General features: G+C 33.6%; 1 protein-coding gene, 1 long non-coding RNA gene and 1 pseudogene across 2 annotated transcripts; 1 reads left to right on the top strand and 2 right to left on the bottom strand.

Annotated features, from left to right (window-relative positions):
- Window positions 1-279: 279 nt before the first annotated feature.
- LOC116141077 lies at window positions 280-666 on the bottom strand. The gene is made up of 3 exons (XR_004129734.1): window positions 611-666; window positions 467-507; window positions 280-388 (listed from the first exon to the last, which is right to left on the bottom strand). It is a non-coding gene; the product is annotated as an uncharacterized LOC116141077 (long non-coding RNA).
- Window positions 667-17,028: 16,362 nt separating this feature from the next.
- Window positions 17,029-17,147, bottom strand: LOC116141108 (annotated as a pseudogene).
- A 5,457-nt stretch (window positions 17,148-22,604) lies between these two features.
- LOC116141097 (IQ domain-containing protein IQM6) lies at window positions 22,605-25,813 on the top strand. Its single transcript, XM_031426643.1, has 9 exons — window positions 22,605-22,885; window positions 23,003-23,161; window positions 23,263-23,371; window positions 23,750-23,815; window positions 23,911-23,999; window positions 24,078-24,168; window positions 24,281-24,520; window positions 24,616-24,717; window positions 24,941-25,813. The coding sequence occupies exons 1-9, from the start codon at window positions 22,605-22,607 to the stop codon at window positions 25,640-25,642; spliced, it is 1,839 nt and encodes a 612-aa protein (XP_031282503.1). The 3' UTR covers window positions 25,643-25,813.
- The last annotated feature ends 8 nt before the right edge of the window (window positions 25,814-25,821 follow it).

Here is a 25,821-nt window from a genome sequence, read left to right as displayed (position 1 = left end):
TCTTACAAGAAATAGATGGGATGAAGAGCAAAAGACAACCCCTTTGAATGTTCTAAGTTTAAAATGAAGCTTCCGTTTATCATAATCTAGACACAGCATGCATAAAAGTCTACAGCAAGTAATTTAGTTCACTTGTTTGATCTTACTTTACTCCAATTTCACTCTAATCATATTTATTAAAGATCTTCTATCTGCGAAAGAGGAGGTCATTCAGTACCTGAAACAAAGCGAAGTGAATGAGATGAAGCACTAAATGAGGCCGACCAAACCAAAGTATTGTCTGAGCCCTGTACAAGTGGCATCCCTTGCACCACCGCATGTCTTTCGGTAATTTCAAGAGCCACTGTGTCAAAATGGATTGAAGCTCCATTCCAATAGCTAAGATTATCTGCAACCAATTAATAGTATTCAGAATTTAACTCTTCCAGTAAGTCAAGATGATAGGTGCAGAGAATAAATTTCTTACAATCACAGGGATTAAGGATGCCCACAATAATGCTTGCCATCCTGAAAAGGAAAATAAATATGTTAATGAACTATATCACTTCTAGTTCAATTTAAAGTGCAGAATCATTGTTCAAAAGGCATTATCAAGGAGAAGATAACTCACCATTAACGTTTACAAGCAAGAAAAGCACAAATGATGCCCACAAGACAGGACTGCCAATAACAAAAAAAAAAAAAAAAGGAAAAAAAAATGTCAGGACAGAAGCATAGACTATATGTAATTGATTAGGCAAGAGTGGTACAAGAAAACTGCAAAACATAGCATGATAAGAAACACATTAAATAAAAAGAGTATTACCTTCCTTGAATAAAAACTAAATGGTGCAAATGTAAAGTCAGAATGAAAAAATTGAAGTAGGGCTTTGTAATTAATGATGTGGGTTTTTCATGAGGCAGAGGTGATGAAGCATAACACTTAATTTTGAACCCCAATAATTAAAATTCAGCATTAAAATTTGATTAGAACATCAAACTAACCCGAGCACGGCCACTTAAATAAGTACTCATGTTTCCACTTTTAACTCATTCTTGACTCATTTCTCAAGCACATGGTGAGTACAATGCAAAACAAAAAAATAGTAATTAACAGCATACCCATCTCACGCAATTCATGAAACTCACATGAAAACCTTGATTAATCAATAAAATATTGGCATTATAAGCTAGTGCTATCAATCAAATTGAACTCAAGTGAACTAGATATCTATTCCACAAATCCCAAATTCTGTAACTTCTAGATCCAGCTCTTTCATCTTTACACACTTAGTCGCCACAAGTACAACACCCAAACTGAAATTAGCTATAATCCAACAACCCTATCAACGCAATCAATAATTGAGTTTAATTCAACGAATAAATATCAGCTCTAAAAACGCAGTAATGAAACCAGAAACAACATGAAATGTGTCAAGCAACAGTTCAAAAGCCCCTAGCCGCAGCAGCCTCCAATCTTTTCTTTAAACCACTCTGCAACGCCAAAATGGAACCTCCAATAGTGACTCTAAACCCTCGATTCTCTTCCTCAACTCCAACATGGGGCCTGCATCCGTACGATGGCCGCGTCGACATTGACGAGCTTGGTGTTCAAGTTAACGAAATCAGACACAGTCCCGGTCAATTAAATCATAAGTTCATGCTTGAGGAAGATAAATGAGATGTAACTTAGATCGGAGTGTCTGAAGGAACAAAATTTTGGAGCTCCGAGATATAGGATTCGGAGTCAAAGGTTGGGGAGAGAAAGAGATTGGATTTAAACCAAAGAGGATGAGCGTCAACTGGATCGAAGAAGAGGTATGGCGGATCTAGGCGGTGGAGCAGTTGCGATCAAATCCACATTTCTGATTGTGGTTGTGTTTCTTTGATAACAAGTTTTTTCTCCTAATTAATCAAGACTTCGTATTTGCATTGGAATGAAGATTTAGAGTGCAACTGTAACTGCAATGTTAAGAAAGAACGAACGCTTCTGACGTCGTCGTTTAATAAAGAACATGTGTGTAAAAGCGTTTAGGGTCGAAGCCGGCCGTGAAAAGATTGAGAACAGATGAGGTTCGATGGACGACAGTCAGAACTGACAAGGACAACTGGAGAAGTCCAGATTTTAGGGAAAAAAGGAGAAGAAGATGCGGACGGAGTGATCAATTAGGGTTTAGGGTAAAATTAGTTTAGTTTTGGATAATTGGGTATATGTAAAACATTTATTTGGTCCCTACATGATGAAAAGTGACAAGGTAGACCCTAAATAATATCATTTGACCCCTCAAACAAAAAAAGAGACAAAATCAACCTGTTGTATATACTTTGGGGCCTTGTAATTAGTCCAAATATGGGATATTTTGAAATATAATTCTATTATGGAAATAAGTCGATTTGCAACTAAAAATTAGTCAGTAAAGAATTAGTGTTAGTTGCCCATAATTGAGGTCGGCGGGAACAAATAATTTTGGGGGTGATATGAATTTTTTAAGTTAAATTAGCAACTAAATCAAATTTAGTTGCTGTAATACTTTGGGGCCCTGTAATTACTGTCCAAATAGTGATATTTGGTAATTTCATTTTTCTAAACTAATCATAATAGTTACTAATAAATCTCTAATTATTCGCAACTAATTTAGCAACTAAATTAGTAGTGCAAAAAATTGGTTTTTGTAACAAAAATGTAGATGCAAAAAGCCATATTTTAGATGCAAATTATCAAATTTTGGAGGGAAAAATCACCCGGAAAAAATTGCAACAAATTTATTAGTCACTAAAGCAACCGGTTCTGTGACTAACAAAATAGTCGCAAAAATTAACTTTAGATGCCAAATGTTGGAATATGTGGGCCCCAAAATTTTAATTCTCTTGCTCGACTAATGTCAATTTAGTTGATAAATGTAGCCTTTTGTAACTAATTCTGGTTAGTTGCTAAAAAATGGTTGCAAATGTCAATTTTCTTGTAGTGTGTGGGACTCCAACAAAAACTTTATGTATATATAATGATATCGATGTATCCAAACTTGTAAAAGCAAGATTCTAGAGAAGAGTGGGGAGATGGAAGAAAGAAAACAAGCAACAAAGGCAACCGCGTTCGCCTCGACATTGTTGATGAAAGGTAACGTAGTTTTTAATGTATAACTATGATAAGTAGCTTCCTTTTTTTTTTAAGATGCCACTTTGGCACCTTTAATAAATAAATAAACGTCTTTCCATTAATTTTATAAAAAACTTTGAGATCCTTAAGCATGTTGGGAAATTCTACTAATGCCCTGATACCAAAATGGATTCTAATTAAATTACTCCATAACAGAAAACTTAGGTTATATATATATATATAATATACACTTATCTTGTGAAAAATGATTTTTTAACATTTATTTTTGATGGTACAGTTTACAAAAACTTTCTCCATGGACGTCATATCATGCATTAAGGGTAAACATGAGTAACGGTTCTATCCGGAACCAATGGATAGAACTGGAACCGGCCTTCACAAGGTAGATTCCAGTTCCAATGATTGGAACCGCCATTATGCGGGGTTGGTTTTTATTCCTACATGTCCATAAACTGGAACCAGACCAAAACCTGGAATGGGCATTGAGGTCAGGTATCCGGGATGGAACATATCTTGAAACTGGGCTACAACGGGTACCCAGATGGAACATGTCTTGAAACTGGACTGGAACAAATGGAAGAAATGTCAGTAAAGAATAGAGGGTCTATTGTAATTTTACATTAAAAATTCAATTTGATTCTGGGAGACGTGGCGAATGGGTGGAGACCCCCACTTTGGTGAGTACTAAACTTTTATGTGTGTTATATGTTTTTACTGTAAACACCAACATATTTTGAAAAACAATAATGAAATAAAAAATTTATATTTCAATTGTCACAACTACGTCAGGTTATTGTTAACGAGATTTAGAATATATATATATATTATATATATATATATATATATATTATAGATGTATATTGTGACGCTTGATTTTGGACGCTAACAACTCGCACGTGAAAAGCGCTAAGCGGACTTAGATCATACGTGATGGATGCATGAGATTTGAATATGGAGTTGAGATATATATGTTGCAGAAAAGATAAATAAAAGATTGACAAAAGGGGTTTTTATAGTGGTTTTAATGCTCAATAAGTGACTCATAAATCCACTGTTATTTTATTAATTCTAACTATTTCTATGATTTTGCTCGTAAGGCATACAAAATGAAGAAATACAGTATTTACAGAGAGAGAATGAAATGAAGCTCAAATCTTAGCCCATCCCCCTTCTTTGGGAAGAGGAGTGCCCATTTATACACCTAAACACTCAATGTAATGAGTGTTTTGCAAGTTGTCTTGACACATGAAAGGCTCTCGTCCATTCATCTATTTGAAATGATAAAGTTGATGAGAATATCTTTGAAGATATGGGCTTGGTAGCTGGTACAAAGAGACATTATTATACTGACATGAGCTTGACTTTTGAGGCTAACAATATATTTGATCAAGCTCTTTCAGTTGTAAACATGAAAGAATTTATTTAATCACATAAAGGTTTTGTTATTTCGGGGAAAATCAAAATGACACAAAAAGTATTCAAAAGTGTTTTTACAATTAATGATAAAAGAGCTAAGTGCAGTTTTTTTGGGGAAGTATCACTTAATAACAATTTATTTTATTGTTATTGGGTTTTTATCATCTTACACATTTTATACTTTGCCCATTAATAAATTAAAATAGCATTTGATTTGAGATCATAAAAGATAACACCGGTAATCTAACTTTAATTCGCAATTATCACATTGGATGTCAATAATGAAAGATTCCAATAATCGATCAATATAAATTGTGTTACTGTAGGTAATAGTGGGTAATTCGATTACCGTCTAAAATTGTGTTATTTTTTATTACTAGGGTAATCCACTGTTCATACAACTTACCCTAATTAATAAAACATTTTGGACACGAATGTCCTCATAGTCTATTAAATAACAATTAGCCAAAATATGCGAAATGATTTCTATAATCTCATATATTAACTTTTTGCATAGAAATACACTCACTATTTACAAGAATAATACCCAAAATATCCCCAGCCACCCAGACGATTGTCAGGCACCCTCGTTAGTTTGATGCGTCGTCGAAACGACCAACGGATCTAACTGTTTTTGGCTAGATTCGACAACAATATGTCGTCTCGACAACTATCGACGACGGCTGACGGTAGTAGCTAGTGGTCGACAGTCTTCTAGGGTGGGTATTTGGTAAATTTATACTTCTATTGTTGGGGTGTTTTAGCTAAATTCTCAAATGTTGGGATTAAAATAATACTCTAAATAATAATAATATTTAAAAAAAAATGTAATTCAATAATAACCCTTTCGATAATATTTATTCCTCCCAACCAAATATATTAATATAACATTCCCTATTAATCTTCAAGGTAACTATCTCAAGACAATCCTATCTTTTCCGAATAAAAAATTTCCTGAACCAAACACTACTTTTTGGGTAATATTATTACAAATATGTAAGGGGAGAAACTATGATTCAAATATACCCAAGTCAATATAATTAAAACGACTGAGCAAAGTTTGGAGTGGTTGTCCACTATGACTTCTATGTTCCTCATGTATGGTACGTTGCCCCTTTTTACATAGTTATTTTCTCGTGTAGGGAAACACATTTTGTTTTTAAAGGAAAAAAAAAATCAGAGTTTTAAATCATTTAAGATTCATATTACCAGGGAAGTTAGTTGCATATCTTACTTTTGAATTTCGTAGCCGTAGATTTTCTTTCACATTTCCCTTTCTTTCAGTACTAAAATTTTTACTCTTAATTCTTAATATTTTCTTGTTTATTTGTGTGTCAAAGTGATTAGCTTTGTCCATCGAGCAGTCGTAAATTGTTGTTTTCCGCACAATTTATCAGACTTTGTTCTCATCGAACGGCCAAGACATGCAAGGAGAAACTTTGAGAACCAGTGTCCGGGAGAATCAAAGAAGGCCGAACAAGTTTCTTTTTTTTTATAGTTTGACGAACAGAGAATGGGAAAATTAAATTTGTCTTGAGAAATTACAAGAGTTTTATATTTCAATTGTCACATTAATCATGCATCAGTTTTATATGTTCCTGGAAATTCCGTGCGCAGCACTAATCCAATTATTTTTAAACCTCTCATTAAACAATAAAAAATAATAAAAACAGACCTCTGAGTATATCATTCAATTTCAAAGCCATCCTTCCTTTCACGCTCCTACAATTAAAACAATTTAAGATAATGTATATATACAAACTGATGTGATTTTATTCTGTTATAACTTGGTATAACTTTTGTATATGAATCAACCTATCATTAATATTTTCTAATTGTCATATCCTTTAGCTTTATTTTACTTTTATTTATAGTGTAATGCATCAGTTGTATAATCAATCTTTGATGTGGACGTCCTTAAACTTTTCGTACAGATCAAGGGTAAGCTCTAGATTCTAGCTCACAATCGAAGTTAGTGTCATCGCTCACCATCGTCTGCACTGCATGCAAAATGATTCAGGACATCCGTACCTGAGAATTTTCAACTTGTATACCTATATAATTTATTTTTAACATTATTCATACTTATTCCAGTTCCCAAGTTTATCCCATCATTGGATACTACTTTGTACGTGTAAATAAAAAGATATCAAATGCAATTGAGAAAAAGCTGTTAATTTACAATATAATACAGGAGTTATGGAAGAAGAAAAAATCATTACAGGAGGCAAAAATCTAATCCAATTGGACCCCATAATATATACTCGGACCAAGATCCGACCCACAGTATCGATATTCCTTGACTGGGTCACGTCACTTCCAACTAGATAGTCTCTGTCTTGTTTTGTCTCGTCTAGATATTTCTTTAATATTTTGAAAGAGCTTACTTAATTTGTTTGTTATTTGATCTAGAAGGTTATCATGATTGTTGGAGTTGTCGACTATTTCAGCATTAATGGGTAACGGAGACGCACTCGGGGGTTGGGCTTTAGTCATCTACTTCAGCATTAATGGGTAACGGAGCCCGTAGGCAGTTTGGGCTTTTCCATGTAAACCGCTGTAGGATTCCTTTTAAGTTATTAATTCCTTTTTGGGTTGGGCTTAGGAATAGGAATTCCTGTAAAACTAGGTTTAATCTCTAAACCTAGTATATAAACATATTTTTCTCTTGTTATGAGTGTGGGAGCAATTCATTCATTGTAACGAGAGAGGTGAGGTATATTTCAAAAATTTAACTCAGCTGGACGTAGCCCACATTAGGTGAACCAGGGTAAATCGCGATATAATTTCTTTGTTTACTGTTGTTTTTTTTACTATTATTATTTTGTTCCTGTTGCTTCTCTATTTCATTCAGTGATGCTCCTGTGCGCAGATCATAAAAGTCTGGGGGATGAGACTTTGGTTCTGTATAGCTTTTTAAATTCAGCTTAAATTTTGGTTTGATATTTTTCTCATCATTTCATTCATGTGTTACGGCTTTGATTTGATCTTACTTCTAACCAGTGATCGCCACCGAATTCGCCGGCCAGGCCACCGCTACTTAACCTGCTTGCCATAAATGGCATCAGAGAAAATGTTTTCAGCTCTAGCTTGTCCCAGCAGAGCTCTCCAGATATAGAGTCACATTGTTTCAAAATGAGTTCCTTGTATTTTTATTATTGCCACTGTCCAAGAAGAAGATAAGGTGCTCAGATGCTTGTGTTAGTGGTTAAATTTCTTCGCATTTATGTTCGTATGTTGACTTGTGGGTGATAGCAACAGACTTTCAATATGGGATTTTGAGATCAAATAAATGTGTTGTGCGGTAAAAATCTCCAGCCCGGGATCAGTAGAGGAGTCCGGGATACGCCTTTGTTCAGAGCGAACATCAAGCTCAGGACCAAAGATGGACAGCGAAGAACGCTAGCGATCAACACATGTAACAATACAAGAAAGAAAGAGGACCCACCATGGGAAAATATCTTTTCACTCAGATAGATCACCTTATCACGTATAAGCTGCCTATACTGGTTGACGGCACGCGGCTATGCAAACTCCACATACTCTCCATGCAGCTAAATCGAGAGGAGACCTGTAAAGGCAGCCACTGTCAGGGGAAACACCATCATTCTCTATGTAGGAGCACGTGAGCCTCCGGCCGCCGTGCATCACAGGATAACCCGACTGACGCACCTATCATCGTGACATTCCCAGGTACTCATATGAATAAGGTCAACAACTAAAAAGAAGAAAAGGGATTTTTTGGGTTCCGGTGGAAGGCTGGTCTGATTTTCTCTGATCTAAACTCCATTTCCAAGAGAAAGGAAAACCTCCCTTACCCATCGGGGGGAAAAATTTATTCTCTGTATGTTGACTTGTGTTAGTGGTTAAATTTCTTCACATTTATGTTCGTATGTTGACTTGTGGGTGATACTGATAGCAACAATGACTTTCAATATGGGATTTTGAGATCAAATATATGTCTACTGAGAAGAGTAATTTCCCAGAAGTTTCTGATCACAAAATGGATGAAGAAAAAGGCTTTAGTAAATTATGAAGAAATACTCAAAAGAAGAAGCGAAACTGCCAGTTCATGGATCGCCGAGGTTAGATAAAATTGCCATTTTCTTTGATTTTTCTTTCTGAACTTAGTTTATAATTACAAGCTAATTAATGCTAAGAGAGACGGTATTAGAGAATTACCTGATTAGATATTCGTAGGAGAAGATGAAAATAGAAGAACAGACAGAAGTTGAATCAGAATATTATGTCCAAGGATTAAAGTGTAAATATATTTTAAGATTTTTCTTCTTTATAATATGACGATAAAAAAATTTCATTGTTACCATTTTAAATCTTTCTCTTTTGTTTTCATGGATTGTGATTTTGAAAATTATTTATGTTTGAAGAAAAGTGGTTGACTCAAAGTTAAAATTATTCATTGGAATGGAGAGATTTTTCAATTAAAATTAGGTTGAATAGTATATAATAAACAATTAATTTATATTAATATATTATATTTATAAAATAATTTTAATTTTAATTTTAATTTTAATTTTCTTGCAAAATCTCATCCGAGCTGCAGCCTGGGTGAGCCAGCTGGGCTGGTTTCGCCCCAATATGGAAAATAAAAATAAGAATGATAAAAACATATACTTGTAATTCATATAATTACCATAGTATCTTAAATTCAAGAGATTGCTCCTTAGTAGCATTGCGTAGGAGGGCATTAATTAACCTGGACTGACCTAATTTAAGCCAGTTTTTTGGGTGTATACGAGCCGAGCCAACCGAGTATTTAGACACGTAAGCTTGGTTCGTGATAAAAATTGTCAAGTTCAAGTTCGAGCAGAGCTTATTCGTGTTTGAATACTTGGGCTCAAGCTCAAGCTCGTGAGTGTGGGTGGGTACTCAAGCTCGTGCTCAAACTAGCTCGAGCTTCGAGATTATTGTAAGAAGGGGGCTGCTTAATAAAAAAAATTACAAAACTTACAATTTAACCCTCCGAACGTGGTGAGGCTCGCGAGCCTATTGAGCTAAGCTTCGCCTGGATCGAACTCGGCTCAACCCCTTAAACGAGCCACTCGAGCTTGAGCAGGACTCGAATGACTTCGAATCGAGTTCGAGCTTTTCACGAGTCCAGCTCGAGTAGCTCACAAACCGCTTAACTCGCTCCCCATTCCTAGTTTTGATGTTGAGCAATCAAGTGCAACCAAAAAAAAAAAAAAAAATGATATCCAAAAGATACCATTTAAGATCTCTTTTCGATAAGTTGTCATAAGTCATAACGATATCATTGGATATCATATTAACTATACCATAAATTGATATATTTATATTTTAAAAATACTTAATTTATTAATTATTGATCATATTAATTATTAACATAGATAAGAAAGAAAAGAAAATTTAAATTGCAAACCCTAAACCCTAACTTATCATATGTTATAATAACTTCTCCATAAGGGTGGGCTGGTCCGAGTACCCGTCCGCTTTTTAAGGAACCAGAATTAGCTGGTTCTGAAAAATTGGATTGGAACAAAAATTACAAGATAATCCCTATTAGTTTCAAACATGACAAATAAACCTTTAAAAAATTACAAATACGCCCCATCTCAACATCTCAAAATGAATCTTTACTATCGGATTATAACCCTGAGATTTTTTATAAGCCAAAACCCTAAGCGCCACCTGAACAAAACAAGCCAACTAATCAATTGAAAAGCCAAAAGAGTACATATAATTTAAAGCGTTGTCACCGTCCTTTTTAGCTTTTTTCCCGCGCCCATTGCAGTCCCCAGGCCCCCTACTTCTCACAGTGACCCATGCGCTGTGATCTTCAGCGACGTCAATGCGCCTGTTTGCACAATAAAAAGCGCGCGATTGACTACGCTCAATAGCGACTCGCCACGCCCATCTGTGGCGTCAGTGTGAGTTTCGAGTGTTGTGGGTTTGCTTGTTGGGTTGGTGTTGGTTTGGGATGCTTTGTGGTGGCTTTGGCTGTCTGAGGAGGAGGCTGGCTGACCGGCAGCAAATCTAGGGTTATTTGATTACAGAACCCTCTTCTCCTTCTCCTTTTTTACATTTATCAAAAGAGGATATATGCCGACTTTTAGAAAAATAGCAAGAAGAAAAAATTATTCTATGCTGATCTGAGATGTTTATTTTGATTTTTGATGATACTGGTTTATTTAAAAAAAAAAATGCATCTAAGTTGTTTCTTTTTTATCTTATTTATTTAAATCTTTTGGTGCAGGTTTAGCAAATTTGACAAACTTGAAAAGCTTAGATCTAGGTTGGAACCAAATAACCACCAGTTCTCTGACGTGAGATTGTTCTAGATTTGGGGCAAAAATTAGAGAGAAATGAGAGAGACATATATATTTTTCTTGTTAACTATTTTAATTACAAGAACAGTGCGCGGCTTTCTTTTAATGTAGTCGTGGATACAAAAGGTTGTGTTTCTTACTTAGCTTTGATATATGACATTTTAACCTAGACAAATAACAGTGTAGTCCTGACTACTTTCAAATATTACATTCTAACCCAGACAGCTCCTAAGCTTATATCTTGGCAGCCCCCCTCAAGCTAAGTTGTTCCACGGCTGCAGCTTGTTGATATTGGCAAAATAATCATTTGGTGACTTCTATAGCATAGGGAATGGGCATCCCGTGTCTTGATGAACGGCGTTCTACCTTAGTTATGGACTTAATTTCTAAACTAGACAATATAAGGAACGGTCACGAGAAAAGGTTTATTCTATATGAGAATGACGTGCTCTGGATTGGAACATGCATTCTTTCTTTAGGAACACACGTCCCTTTGTAAGAATACGGATATCAATCCCAAGTGAATTACTATTATCAATTACCAAAATAAACTATCCTAATACTATTTGATTAATCCAAATTTCATCAAGAAAAATCTAAATTAAAAATAAACAATTGAAATTAAATAAAATAAAAAAATTGAAATGAAAATAACTAAATAAATCTTTGGTTTTAATGCAAGATGACTAGACCTAGGATATAGATTTCACACCATCTCTTATTCCTATGTATTGATAACTTATGTTAATTTCATTAAGCTCTTCCTATATGTCAAACTCCTTAAATTTCCAACAATTTTCTCTTGAATGATTATCAAATTAACCCCTAATTGCTAACCTAAATTATCTCTAATAAGATTTAAGCAATTAGAGATTATTACGCTTTATGGAGTTTACCAAAACCTCATTAATCGCAATAACTTATCTCTAATGCTCGTTCAACATATGATTTTACTACCGTAGACTAACTAAGTATTATCTCTCAATCTCAACTTAGTCCATTAATTCATTCAATTCTTAAGCCCTTAAGAATAAAAAACATTAGGGATAATAATAAAACTTAGGAAGAAATTTTAATAAAAATCAATATAAATAAATCAAGAAATTGGGCTACATCTTAGCCCCAGAAAATAAAATTAGTTCATAGCAAATATTAATGAAACAATTATCTTTATTAAAACAAAAATCATGAGTTTAAGGAGAAACAAGGAAAAATTTCTCTATGATTTTGCTCCAAAAGCTCCATAAATTCTTATGCTCTTTTCTTTTCTTCTAATAGTTTTTCTTTTGCTCGCTCTGAAAAATTCCCCAAAATAATATTAAAAGACTTCCCTTTATATTCCAAAAGGGTTAGGGTTTTTTTTCCCTTAATTCTATTTAGTTTAGGACTCTTAAACCCTAATTTCCTAATAAAAATGAAAGAAAGATTTCCTTCTGTCGTGACTGTGCCCAGTACTGTGCTGTGGTGCAGTTGATTCTAGACTAAGTGTGTTGCGGCGCAATGATAACTTCCTCTTCTTTAGTTCAAATCTCGCATCATTTTGCAGCACTTCAAAGATAGTGATTTTTTAGCATGATAATGATAGAATCTAGAGAAGTAGTAAACATATGAAATGTAGCCCTTTGAATCATCTTAATCCAAGGTCTGCAGCTTGAGTTATTATTGAAACACCTAGGCATGCTCAAACTGGAGCGTAATCTAGAATCTCCTTTTTACTTCAAAGCTCCATAACTTTTTTAATTCAACTCCGATTCTCAATCCGTTTGTTTCTACTCATCACTCATTCTGTTGCCGACGTGATTATTCATTCGAGTATAACATTTAACACTAATAACCTAAAAAACACTAAAACACACCCATAATCCCATAAAAGATATTTATGAAAATATTAAGCAAATTTACCAATTTACAACTAATTTCTCCCAAATAGTCCCCATAAACCATAAAGTAATTGTGTATTTTCAAACTCTTATCAGCCTTGCTGACTTCGCTTAAATCGCAAATTGAACAATATAAGGAACGGTCACGAGAACGAGCTTGTTCTGCATGAGAACGACTTGCTTTGGATTGGGATGAAGCCCACCTATTTCAAAAGAATGTTAATAATATATAAAGCCACACACACACACACACACACACACACACACACACACACATATATATATATATAAACTAATATGCGTTCGAAAAAGAATGTAAGTTTTGGTTTTATCCTCATAAATGAATTTGTAAATTTACAATTATTCTCGTTTAAAATATAAAAAAAAAAAAAAGTGTGAAGTTAAATGATAAAATGAATGAGTTAAAAGAACACTTCTCTTCACAAGGGTGTAATTAGCAGCAAGCCTAGGAAAGGCCCACCTATTATCTTATTAGGCCTCATTTGTAAGTATACAGAAATGGGCCCAATAAGATAGGCCCAAGAAGTATAAAGAAGCCCACCTATTTCAAAAGAATGTTAATAATCATAAGCTCTAAGGGTTTTTTTTTTCTTTTTTCTTTTTAACACACCATATGATAAAAATAAAAAAAAATAAACTTTAAATTCTTTATTTCTAAAACATAGTTTGCAAATTTGATATTTGAAATCATATTTTAATTTTTTTCGAAGAGAAGGAAGATAGAATCAAACAATGAATTAATGTTCTTGTATTAGAGTTGCTTTTTGAAATTCAATTTAACAAAGATATAAAGAAGAAAAATAAATATTAAAGGAGATAATTTTGGAATGAAATTAAAAAAAAAAAAGTTAAATTTTCTATATAATTTTAATCATTGTTGGGACTTAGAAAGAGATTGAGTGGGGCTTAAATAACCGTATATAAAAACCTAATAGAGAATTTTATGTCATTTTGTGATATGATTTTGTGATTTTTGAGATGCACTGATACTGGAGAAAATATGAATGCCACGGACGATATACCATGTTGGTTATACCACAGGTCAATAATTTTTTTTATATCACATTTATGTTTATAAATACTGTGACTGGTAATTGTTAAATTAAAACTATATAGTCGATGCGATATTTGGTGGTATTTTAGATTTTTCCCGTCAATATAATTCTTGGTTACATGAAAGTCATAATCAAAACATTATTAATGTAGCAACTAAATTATTATAATGTCGAAAATGACCAAGTCTTTGTGGAAAATCATATTTTGAAGTATAAATTAACCCTAAAGAAGGAGAGTTGATGGTTAAAGAAAACTACTTTGAAAATGATGAGAGAAGACTTGACATGCATGTGGAAATTTTTTAAGTCAAGAGGTGGTGAAGTGAAAGAATGAAAAGTTTTGACCAAAGAATTTTGAGTGAGTATAAGAGTTTGAAATTTAAATGTTGAACCATTCATGGTAAACCCTAGAAAATTGTACTAAGAATTGGAAAGTGCTAAATGAGAATAGTAAATGATTGTGATTTTAGATTTTTTGACTACTATACTTTAATAAAACCCTTTTCCACTTCCAAATTTAATATCAATACAAGTAAATTAGTTGACTCTCACTATCATTCTTCTAAGTTTTATATCATTCCCTGATTGTGATGGTCTAAATGCTTAATTATAACGTTATTGAGTTCATATAATTACGGGTGAAATAAGAAAATATAGTTTTGACAATACAACTTGCATAACCAATGCATATTGTGAATTCCTTAATATAGATGCAATCTCAACCATTAAAAGACATTAATCTAACGGTTCATATATATGCATACTGACTTAATAACGTTATGTAATCAATATAATTCTTGATTATAAGTTCGATTAGTCAAGACACACTGGTTAAGAGATCAAATTCGATAAATCATTTTAAAAAACCAATCGACCTAAAAACTTAAACTATTAAATAACCATAAATAATCATCAAAAGAAACTTACTGATGCAATACAACGAAATCGTACACATATTTCATACATGTAACATTACTTTTACTAGAAATTCTCTAAGAGAAAACACTATTTCTAAAATTCTTTCTGACTCAATTCCAGTGAAACCCTTAAACCACAAATTCTCTCAAAAGAAAACGTTATCTCTCATCTATATCTTTGTATAAGGTAGTCAATAATGCTACGGACACTGGGACTGTGCACCGAATTACACGTCATCACACTCGAACCAGCCACGTATCACTTTAACAAATATCTTGCAAATGAACGGCCGTTCATTAACTATGGATGACCGTTCACTGTTATTGGACAAACGTCCATCAAAGCTGGATGCCCATCCATGCGAAATGAACGATGGACTCCCGTTCATATTATATAGATGAGAGTTCATTTACTATAAACGGGTGTCCATCTATAATGGACACTCATCCATAGTTTAAATTTAAAAAATTTGAAAACAAAAATCATTGACTCCCGTCCATATTCAATGGACGGGGGTCCATACTAATGGACGGGCGAACACCACATTTGATGGACGCTCATCCAAACTATAAATTAAAAACAAAATTAAGGGACGATCGTTTAAATGTTATGGATGAGTATCCCTTAATAATGGATTGGACGCCCGTCCAAACTTTAAATTTAAAAAAATTATGCTCAACTTAATGAACCCTCCTTCAAATTTTTTGAAAGGCGTCCCTTAATAATGGACGGGAGTCCACCTTGAGTGGACGCACGATGGGCAGAAATTTGTATTCCCAAACCTGGAAGTATTCCCAAACCTGTAAAGAATCATTCTTGAAGGCTCCATATGTCATTCCCTGAGATCAAGACTTTTCTCTAATTCATCTAACACTGCTCTTCCTCTTGCATGAATACAGACATGTTCGAAAGCCAACTTGAAATGGGGAATGTATGACTTAATCTTCATTTTAAAAAGTTTTTCACTTATATATATGACCATTACTCTTATAAATTTTTTTTTTTTTTTTTTCCATTTAGGTGTATAGTACTTTTTTAACTTTTTTTTCTCTAATATTTTATTTATTTCTATTAACATTGTTTAAGACAACTGGGGTACTATAGACTTTTTATTAAAAAAATCTTATCTGATTAGACTAAAATGTTTATATCCCATGAATAGACAAATACCCCAACTAACTATTTTGAAGGGTCGGTGGTAATTTTCACAGGGATGAAACAGTAAATTCCTAAACTAATAGTATCTAGAAGGAGTTAATTTTGAGCTAAGTGTCGGTGGTTCAGTGAAGCGCGTTGGACCAAAAAGTGATGATATCAAATATTTGGTCAGAGGTTTTCTGGATTCTATCAAAATTATGAAAAGTTCCAATCATCTAACAGTTTATTTCCTTATACTCTGTTTCTTAATCTAATCCAAACTCTCCTGTTTCCTTTTTTGGTGCTTTCCAGCTGCCTTTGGATAATTATGTTATATAATTAAACCAATAAAATATCACTTAATTTCCTTCGTGTTTATGGGTTTATTTGACTTGTAATTCACGAATAATTTTTTAAAGATTAAAATACAATTCATTAATTTAGCAAATTATATATATATATGTTTAGTAAAATCTGTTTTACCACTTGTTTTAAAAAATGAGAAATTTTTATTTCAAACAAATCCACAAATTTTCGAAAATATTATTAATTAATAAATTTTATAAATTTTGGAGAAAGATTTTTGAAAATTAATTGATTTTAACAAGTTCTCTGGTGGAACCTTCCCGTCTGCGTAGATCTGTTTTGGATTTTTGCCATCATTTCTTTAACAACATTAATGTTGTTATATTTAAAGTGACATCATTATAAGCTCTATCATTGTGTACAACTATGATTAAATAATAGATTTATAACACCTAAGATAATGGCTACTAATGCCATATTTTACTATTTAATATAATCTTTAAAACATCATACAATATAATATTAGACATTACAATAACAATAAAATCTTATTTAACAAATATAAGAACATAAATTATTCATAAAGTAAATAATATATTATAAAAAGAGAAACGATTATCACGTATGTAACAAAAGTTAGCATTGTTTTGTAAGTTATTTTGGTTTATAACACATATTAAGAATATTGAAAAACAAAATATTTGCTTATTTTTATTTATTTATTTATTTTGATGACTGGGGGTATCCGGGCCAGCTTACGTGTATCTCAATTAATCACTCGGGGCCTTAAAATTGACAGTCGGTACCTCTTGAATAATACACTCAAGAGTCCTAATTGACTACTAGGCCACTTAGTGGTGGTTTAAAAGGGAAAAGCGAGATAAAAATGAGGAATGCAACACGAGGACTTCCCAAGATATCACCCATCCTAGTACTGTTCTTGTCTAAGCATGCTTAATTTAAGAATTCTAATGGGATCTAGTGCCTTAGTGCTAGTATGGTCACACCCAATATTTTTTTTTACATATTATGAATAAAAAGACAAAAAAAAAAAAAAAGAAAAAAAAAAAGACAATTTTGGTCTTAAGAAAACACGTGAAAGTTGAAACAACCCAAAATGAATAGTCAATTCCACGTCAAAATCATTGTTTTAAAACCAAGACCGACCCCGCCGGTTTAATCGGTTGAACAGAGACTCGGGGCCTTCTCCGGGTTGGGTTACCCTTTCAACTGTTTCATGTTTCAAATCTATTAAGCACACCCCTTATTAATACACATCAGTCCTTGAAGGTTTGAAATCCAGTAAACACACCCTCTAGCTAAATGCAAACTAGTGATGACCTCCCTTTTCCAACGACCTTCCACCTTCCCTTGCCATCGGAAACCACCTTCTGACTTTCTTCGGGGCCGTGATGCTTCATCTCCTGTCGCAACACGATGTTTCGTCGTCGATTAATTTTTCTTCCATTTCCCGAAGTCAATCGACCTTCTTCGGCATCGATCGGCCTTCTCAGCCACCGATCTACCTTCTCCCAAGCTCCATTGCAGTTCACGAAGATCCACCGTCATCTCGACAAAAAAAGCCACTGCAACTGTTTGACTTCCACCACCGATCTATCATTTTCTAGCGATGCCTTAACTTGCCAATTGCTGATTCGTCCTCTCCATCACCTAATCTACCCTCCCTGGTGTGTCGCCGCTGCTCTCCCAATCGATCGCCAATTTGCATTTAGCTAGGGGTTGTATTTGCTAGATTTCAAATCTATGGAGTCTGATGGTATTTATCAGAAGTGTGTTTACTAGATTTTAAACCTGTTAAACTATTGATTAAACTGCTAGTTTAACCGATTAACCCACGACCCAGTCGCCTGACTGGGTCATTCCCAGAGTTAGGTTTTAAAATATTGGCCAAAATATATCAATTTATTTCATTTTCGTCATGTGTTTAGGTGAAGAGGTGACTGGATCATCCTCAGAGTTGGGTTTTAAAACATTGGCCAAAATATATCAATTTATTTCATTTTCTCCTGTGTTTCGGTGAACAGGAGTGAGGACCAATTCAGTCAAAAAGTCAACACAAAACCGAGTGGAATTTAATTTCACTATCCTCAAATTTCTAATTCTACACTTTATCGCGCATGCGAATCCTGGTCTGCCACGTGTTTGTGTGTTAAAAAAAATTCCGTACGGTTGACCTACAACCTGTATGCATGGGGAAGCGGAGACGACAGCTGGTTGTGTCGTCGTGAAACTGTGTACTTGACTTCTACACATACAAGTCCCATTGTCACTTGACGCGCGTGATAATAAGTTAATCCGCGATGTCGATGCTTCACGTGGAGCGTGGTTTAACGTGGTTGAGAAAGCGATTGGGATGATATTCTTCTAACTTCTAAGTACAACCTAGGTTTTTGTTTTGTTGCGGGTTGTACCTTTGGGTACAACTTACAGGATCCGAACAGTGGCGGTGAGGGTTGACTGGTTTTGCACTGCAAGACTGCTATCTTTTCCGACATCTTTTTGAGCTTTTTTTATTTTTCATTTGTGCTTTCCAATAATATTTTTATTTAATATTATATTTAATATAATTATATAAATTAATATAAAAATATCTTGATTAGATTATTTATTTATATTTATAAAAAATAAATAATTTCTTTGATAATATCGTTTTCACGTAATAATAGGTTAATGATCCATCATTATTTTTCAATTTTCACATTTTGTCAAGCATTTGGTAGAAAGTTCAAAAAGTTTTGTTTACATTTTGTTTTGTTTGCTTTTTTTTTTTTTTAATAATTCCTCTTTTTAATGGGATATTAAATTGATGTAAAACACCAAAATTGTGTCCAAATTTTACTCCACCAGACATCAAAAGTCACACCAAATTGGTGTAAACAAATTTGATACGATACTATTCATCCACACTAAAACATCTTTTATTTACTTATTTTTTAATTTGTAATTATGTTAATTTTATTATTATTTATATTAATATTTATAATAATTATATAATTCAAAAATTAATATAAAATTTCATTACAATACAAATATTAAACTTCAATAACTCAAAATAAATCAACACTAATTCAGAAACACTTAAATTAAAAGAAAATATAATATAAACTATAATAACAATTTAGTATTCCGATAGATTAATTCCGGATCCTGTAAGATAATCAAAATTTTGAAAAGAACTATAGGTATTTTGAGATCCTTGATCTTGTTGTTGGGTTCTTTTTTGCAAAATTCTTGGTGTAATGTTTAATTGATTTAATAAATGTTTATTATTAGTAGTTAATTAATAAAATATATTATTACAAATATTTAATTAATATATATATAAATAATTAGTTAAATAAATTAATTATTGATAATTAATAAAAAGAAAAAGAATGAGAATATTCTAAGAAATAATCACTTTGGTATAATATCTAGTGTAATGGGTTAAAGATGTAATAGTAAAATAGTGTAAACGTTGCACTAATTCGGTGTTTGTGGTTGGAAATGGTCTAAGACTGGATGAAAAAGTTTAATTGAATTTTTGTTTATAATCGATAAATAATGAATTCATATTCGTATTTTAAAAATTTACAAATATATATATAATTTTAATCATTTTTATTATGTTACCAAATAAATATTAAATATTAATTAATTAAAAATGTAATTGTTGATATAATGAATGGCTTAATGCTAATTCTATCTTCTTATGATATTAATTTTTAACTTTCATACTATTAGCCTAAATATTCATATATTAATTTCAAATTTATGTTACAATTTTTTACTAAAAAATTATAGATTTACATTTTGTTTAATATCAATATTAGTTTATTATAAAAGATTTTATGGTAACAAAATCATTTATAAAATAATTGCTAATCATACTTTCAATTAAATTTTATTTACAAACATTATTTGTATATTCACATAAAAAAAATCAAAATGTAAAGTTTTACCCAATAAGCAATTTCAATATATTATTTTAAGTTTAAAAATAGAAAATTACTTTCATTTTTTTTTTTCTGAATTCTTTAAATATGTAGATTCTTTTATGGTAATTAATCAAAAAATCAATTGACATTTATCTAACTAAAATTTTTGACAAAAGTTGTTAAATTTATATATATATATATATATAACTAAAATGAATAAACTATATCACATCATTCATACCAATAACTATAAAGCTCTATACATGTGTTCGTTTGTAAATGAAAAAGAACATGTTAAATTAAATGATATCTAATAAATATTAGTTATTAATCAATATTGGGTCATGCCAAGATCGAGTTTTTGTGGGTACTCCTTTACCCTCTCTCTCGTTCATATTCTCAAAATTTATGGATACCTGATCTCGACGAAAAATATTGTCAAATTCATATATGACAAAATTTTACTAGATATATATACAAATAAGGTGGTAAACCTAACTCACCTAAAAATTTTCCTCCTTTTATACCCTCAAATTTAATTGCATATATGCCGTACCAAACCGACTAAATAAATGGAGTAAAAATTTATGCTTAAAAAAAAAAAAAAAAAAAAAAAATTTATTGGGTGAATAGAAATGAATTTCTAATTATATCATATAGACAATGCCACCTGTTGAGTTCAAACTTAAAACTCTCCTACTTCTTCTGTTGTTGGGTGTCATCATCTTCTCTATAAATATACAACCATTGGCTCTTGCAAGTATAGCAATCACCCAATCGAATACTAGAGCTCAAATCCATGCTTTAAAGACCTCTTTGCATTCTTCTTATATCTCCTTCATTCTTCGTCTCTGCCTCATTTTTCTCTTTTGACTTCTTCTTCTTCTCTCTTCCTCTTATTGTTTGGTGTGATTCTTTGGTTCCATTTCTCCCACGTTAAGGTGAAGTTCTTTTGAGTTCGATTCTTCTTTTATTCTTTTGTTTGTTTCTTTCTACAATCATCAAGTTGATTGGTTTTGTTTGTGGTTTTGTTGGTTGATTTAAATATATAAATGTATTTAAGTTTGCATGAAATGGTGTAAGTTGGATACATTAGATTTGACAAAAGGGTTGTTTCTTTTCTTGGAAAATTTATTGTATTTTGGTTCTAACTTTTCATTTTAAGCTATTTTTATGAGAAAAATAAGAAATGGAAATGGAAATGTTCAGAAACGCAATCAATTTGGAGCTTTTTCATCCATTAAATGAACCCAAATATTTTGAACATTTTTGAGATGGTAATCTCTTTTCCAGGAAAGTTTCATACATTTTGGTTTAACTTTTCTTTTTTTTACAAGCTATTTTCTTGAATGTTTATGAAGAAAACTAAGAAATGGAAATGTCTTTCTGGGAAATGGTTTATATGTTGGTTCAACCATGAATCTCTTCTTATTTTAAAGCTATTTTCTTGAATCCTTTTGAAGAAAACCAAGAAAAAAAGAAATGGAAATGTTCAGAAAACCAATCGTTTTCAGGCTTCTGAGTCCAAATATTTTCAACTTTTGGGTTGAAGTTTTTGTTTTCACTTCAAGTTTCTTGAAATTTTCTGAATTAATTTTGCTTTTTTTTTTTTTTTTTTCACAGGTTGAAAGAGATCTTGTTAGTTGAGATCTTGGCATTTCTTCGAAGGCCAAATGGGGGTATCACCTTCATACCCAATTGACAATTTTGACGATTTAGACAGCCGTTTTGGGGCAGTTCTCGTGAGATCATTTAGTGTCACAGGCGGCGGTGGTGGGGAATTGAAGGCTCCATTCTTTCGCTCAGTGAGTTTCAACGGCCGCGAGGCTGAGCCAACGGTAAGAAAATCAAACAGTACCGGGAAGATAATAATGGAAAGATCACTTAGCTTCGAAGGGAGGAAATTAGACAACACGTTATCGTTTAAAACTCCTCCTGCACCTGCAGAAATGGAGTACCAGGTTTTTGGCACAGCCATGGGTTTCAAGAACAAAGATTTTGAGGATGTTGGAGATCTTGATGCTTATGGTTATGGATACGGTGATGGTGATGGTGGTGATCAAAATCCGAGATTGAATGGTGTTCGCGGGAGGAAATTGCAGCCGGCGGGTGTGTCGAAAATGGCAGGTAATCGGAGATATCAAGCTGCATTGAGGTTGCAGAAAGTGTACAAGAGTTTCAGAACCAGGAGAAAGCTTGCAGATTGTGCTGTTCTTGCTGAGCAAAGATGGTATGTTGCACTAAAAAAATATTTTGCATTCTTTTTATAAAAAGGGTATAAAGGTAAAAGCACGGTCGAATAATCAGATTCTTGTAATGAAATTTTCATAGGTGGAAGGTGTTAGATTTTGCTGAACTCAACCGGGTATCATTCTTTGAGATTGGAAAGCATGAAACTGCCATTTCTCGTTGGTCAAGAGCAAGAACCAGAGCTGCCAAGGTAAGGGTGTTCAAAAANTGCTTTTTTTTTTTTCACAGGTTGAAAGAGATCTTGTTAGTTGAGATCTTGGCATTTCTTCGAAGGCCAAATGGGGGTATCACCTTCATACCCAATTGACAATTTTGACGATTTAGACAGCCGTTTTGGGGCAGTTCTCGTGAGATCATTTAGTGTCACAGGCGGTGGTGGTGGGGAATTGAAGGCTCCATTCTTTCGCTCAGTGAGTTTCAACGGCCGCGAGGCTGAGCCAACGGTAAGAAAATCAAACAGTACCGGGAAGATAATAATGGAAAGATCACTTAGCTTCGAAGGGAGGAAATTAGACAACACGTTATCGTTTAAAACTCCTCCTGCACCTGCAGAAATGGAGTACCAGGTTTTTGGCACAGCCATGGGTTTCAAGAACAAAGATTTTGAGGATGTTGGAGATCATGATGCTTATGGTTATGGATACGGTGATGGTGATGGTGGTGATCAAAATCCGAGATTGAATGGTGTTCGCGGGAGGAAATTGCAGCCGGCGGGTGTGTCGAAAATGGCGGGTAATCGGAGATATCAAGCTGCATTGAGGTTGCAGAAAGTGTACAAGAGTTTCAGAACCAGGAGAAAGCTTGCAGATTGTGCTGTTCTTGCTGAGCAAAGATGGTATGTCGCACTAAAAATATATTTTGCATTCTTTTTATAAAAAGGGTATAAAGGTAAAAGCACAGTCGAATAATCAGATTCTTGTAATGAAATTTTCATAGGTGGAAGGTGTTAGATTTTGCTGAACTCAACCGGGTATCATTCTTTGAGATTGGAAAGCATGAAACTGCCATTTCTCGTTGGTCAAGAGCAAGAACCAGAGCTGCCAAGGTAAGGGTGTTCAAAAAGATGCAAAAACCGAACCAAACTAGTTCGGTTTTGGTTCAAAAAATAGAGAAACCGATTTTTCAGTTTGATCACTAATTTACGAGAATATGAAAACCAGTTAACCAAAACCGATTTATCATAAAAATATTAAATTGAGACAGTTTCAAAACCGGTTAACAGGTTTTTACTAACCGATTAACCAGTTTGGTTTCAGTTCCGGAAAATTCCTGAACCCAAAAACTGGTTTGGTTCATAAAACCGATTAATCAATTTTGAACACCCCAAGTTACATAAATATGTTCAACAAGGAGATGCTTGTTAATTTATTAAACATTTTTGCGACAATTTTTAATTGGTAACGTTCCAATTGTTTGTTTCCAGGTTGGAAAAGGTTTGTCCAAGGATGAAAAGGCTCGAAAGCTCGCTTTACAGCATTGGCTCGAAGCAGTGAGTCCATTCTTCTAGGAAATTATACGACTTAATATGATACATCGATTGAGATAAGGGGTGTTATTCTTATTCATTGTTTGTTTTGTTGGCAGATTGATCCTCGCCATCGCTATGGCCATAATCTTCAGTTTTATTATCGAACATGGCTGCATTGTCAGAGCAAGCAGCCCTTCTTTTACTGGTAAGGATACTTGGAACCACAACAAAATGAATTAAAAAACTTCTCAACTTCACAACTGAGAACCTAAACATTTTGCAGGCTTGATATAGGCGAAGGAAGAGAAGTTAACCTCCTTGAGAGGTGTCCCCGATCGAAGCTTCAACAGCAATGCATTAAGTATCTTGGTCCGGTTAGTCGCCTAATCTCTCCATCTGTTCCTCTCTTCCGCGGATGTCTGTAGTTTTTAAAATTTTAAAACCCTAAAACGGAGTTTGCTAAACAACAAAATTTTCAACTTGCAGACAGAAAGGACTGAGTATGAAGTAGTGATAGAGGGTGCACAATTCCTTTACAAGAAGAGTGGGAAACTTCTTGATACCACTGGAGGACCTAAAGATGCCAAATGGATCTTCGTTCTCAGTGCATCCAAGAGCTTGTATGTTGGGCAGAAGAACAAGGGCACATTTCAGCATTCGAGTTTTCTGGCTGGTGGCGCGACATTATCAGCTGGAAGATTGGTCGTCGAAAATGGTATTCTGAAGGTAAATAAGAAGCCATTGCTACGTGTTTCTGAGGAATTAGATTCTTTTACCTCAAGTGGGTTTTGTGTGCTGACATGATTTATTCAACCTTACAGTCAGTTTGGCCTCACAGTGGACACTACCTTCCAACAGAAGAAAATTTCCAGGCGTTCATGTCATTCCTCCACGAGTATGGCGTGGATACGGAAAATCTGCAGGTAAAAAGAGCACTGATGAAGTTAACATCTGATATAACCCAAAATTTGTGTAGCAGGAGACTTTTGGGAGGCAAAAACTTAGATTTATGCCCCTTTTTTTTTCTTTTTTTTTCTTTTTTTGGATATGTTATCGTATCATACCAGATTTTTCCGTATGTTAAACAAAGAGAGGCTAATCTTTGATGTATTGACAATTTTTTTTTTTGGGATATGTTCTGTTTAGAAAACGCCAGTTGAGGAGGAAGAAGAAGGCAATATCAAGAAGAGCAAGAGCCTGCATAGCACTTCATTGGAAGCAGAAATCTATAAGTACACTGAAGCAACAGAAGCTAAAACTTCAGCCCAAGAGGATATTGATTCGCGAGAAGAGGACTCTAAGGCTGCAGAAAGTTCGGGTAAACTAAAATCAAAATTGTCTCGACGATTTGGCTCGAAAGTTACAAGAGTTGAAGTACCCAAAATAGGTGATGTGTATGATATTTTTAAGAAAGATGTGCTTCCTCAAAATTGTCATTCTGAAATTCCAGAATCTCCTTCAGAAGATGGTTATGAAACAGCAGAAGAATCATTTTTGTCAGACGAAGAATTCATGGTTCCTAAAAAGAATTTGTTTGATGAGGATGATGATAGTGATGATGAAAATGAAAAGCACATCCCAAAAGAGAAAATCATAATGAGGATAGATTCACATAAAGGAATGAGATCTTACCAGTTAGCTCAGCAATTATCCTCTAGATGGAGCACAGGAGCTGGGCCCCGGATTGGTTGCATGAGGGATTACCCTTTTGAACTTCAATGCCGGGTTCTCGAGCAAGAAAACTTGTCTCCAAGAGCAAGAGGTGTAAGAGGTGCATTTTCAAATCCACTAGGTAGAAGTCCCCTTGCTCCAGAGCAAGGCGAATCGTCCCAACCAGGCAAGGAATAGACTATATTTAGACAAAAGTATATCTATTGACTGGTCTTGGCGGTAGAGAAGATGAAATAGAAGTTAATTTATGTTCTTTCTATACCAATCTGTTACACATTTCTTTTAGTAGACACAAAGTGAAAATGAGAATTTGTTGCCATTCAATATAGAAAGATGAGTACCCTTTCATTTCTTCA

Source organism: Pistacia vera, unplaced genomic scaffold (genome assembly GCF_008641045.1).
Source record: "Pistacia vera cultivar Batoury unplaced genomic scaffold, PisVer_v2 Contig392, whole genome shotgun sequence".
Taxonomy (NCBI): domain Eukaryota; kingdom Viridiplantae; phylum Streptophyta; class Magnoliopsida; order Sapindales; family Anacardiaceae; genus Pistacia; species Pistacia vera.
Note: the sequence above shows the minus strand (reverse complement) of the source record. Positions and strands in the feature narration are given on the sequence as shown.

Coding starts and splice junctions, on each gene's coding strand:
- LOC116141097 (XM_031426643.1), top strand. CDS start 22,605: ATGGGGGTATCACCTTCATACCCAATTGACAATTTTGACGATTTAGAC. Junction 22,886..23,002: donor CCTGCACCTGCAGAAATGGA/GTACCAGGTTTT, acceptor TCAAAATCCGAG/ATTGAATGGTGTTCGCGGGA. Junction 24,000..24,077: donor AAGCAGCCCTTCTTTTACTG/GTAAGGATACTT, acceptor AACATTTTGCAG/GCTTGATATAGGCGAAGGAA.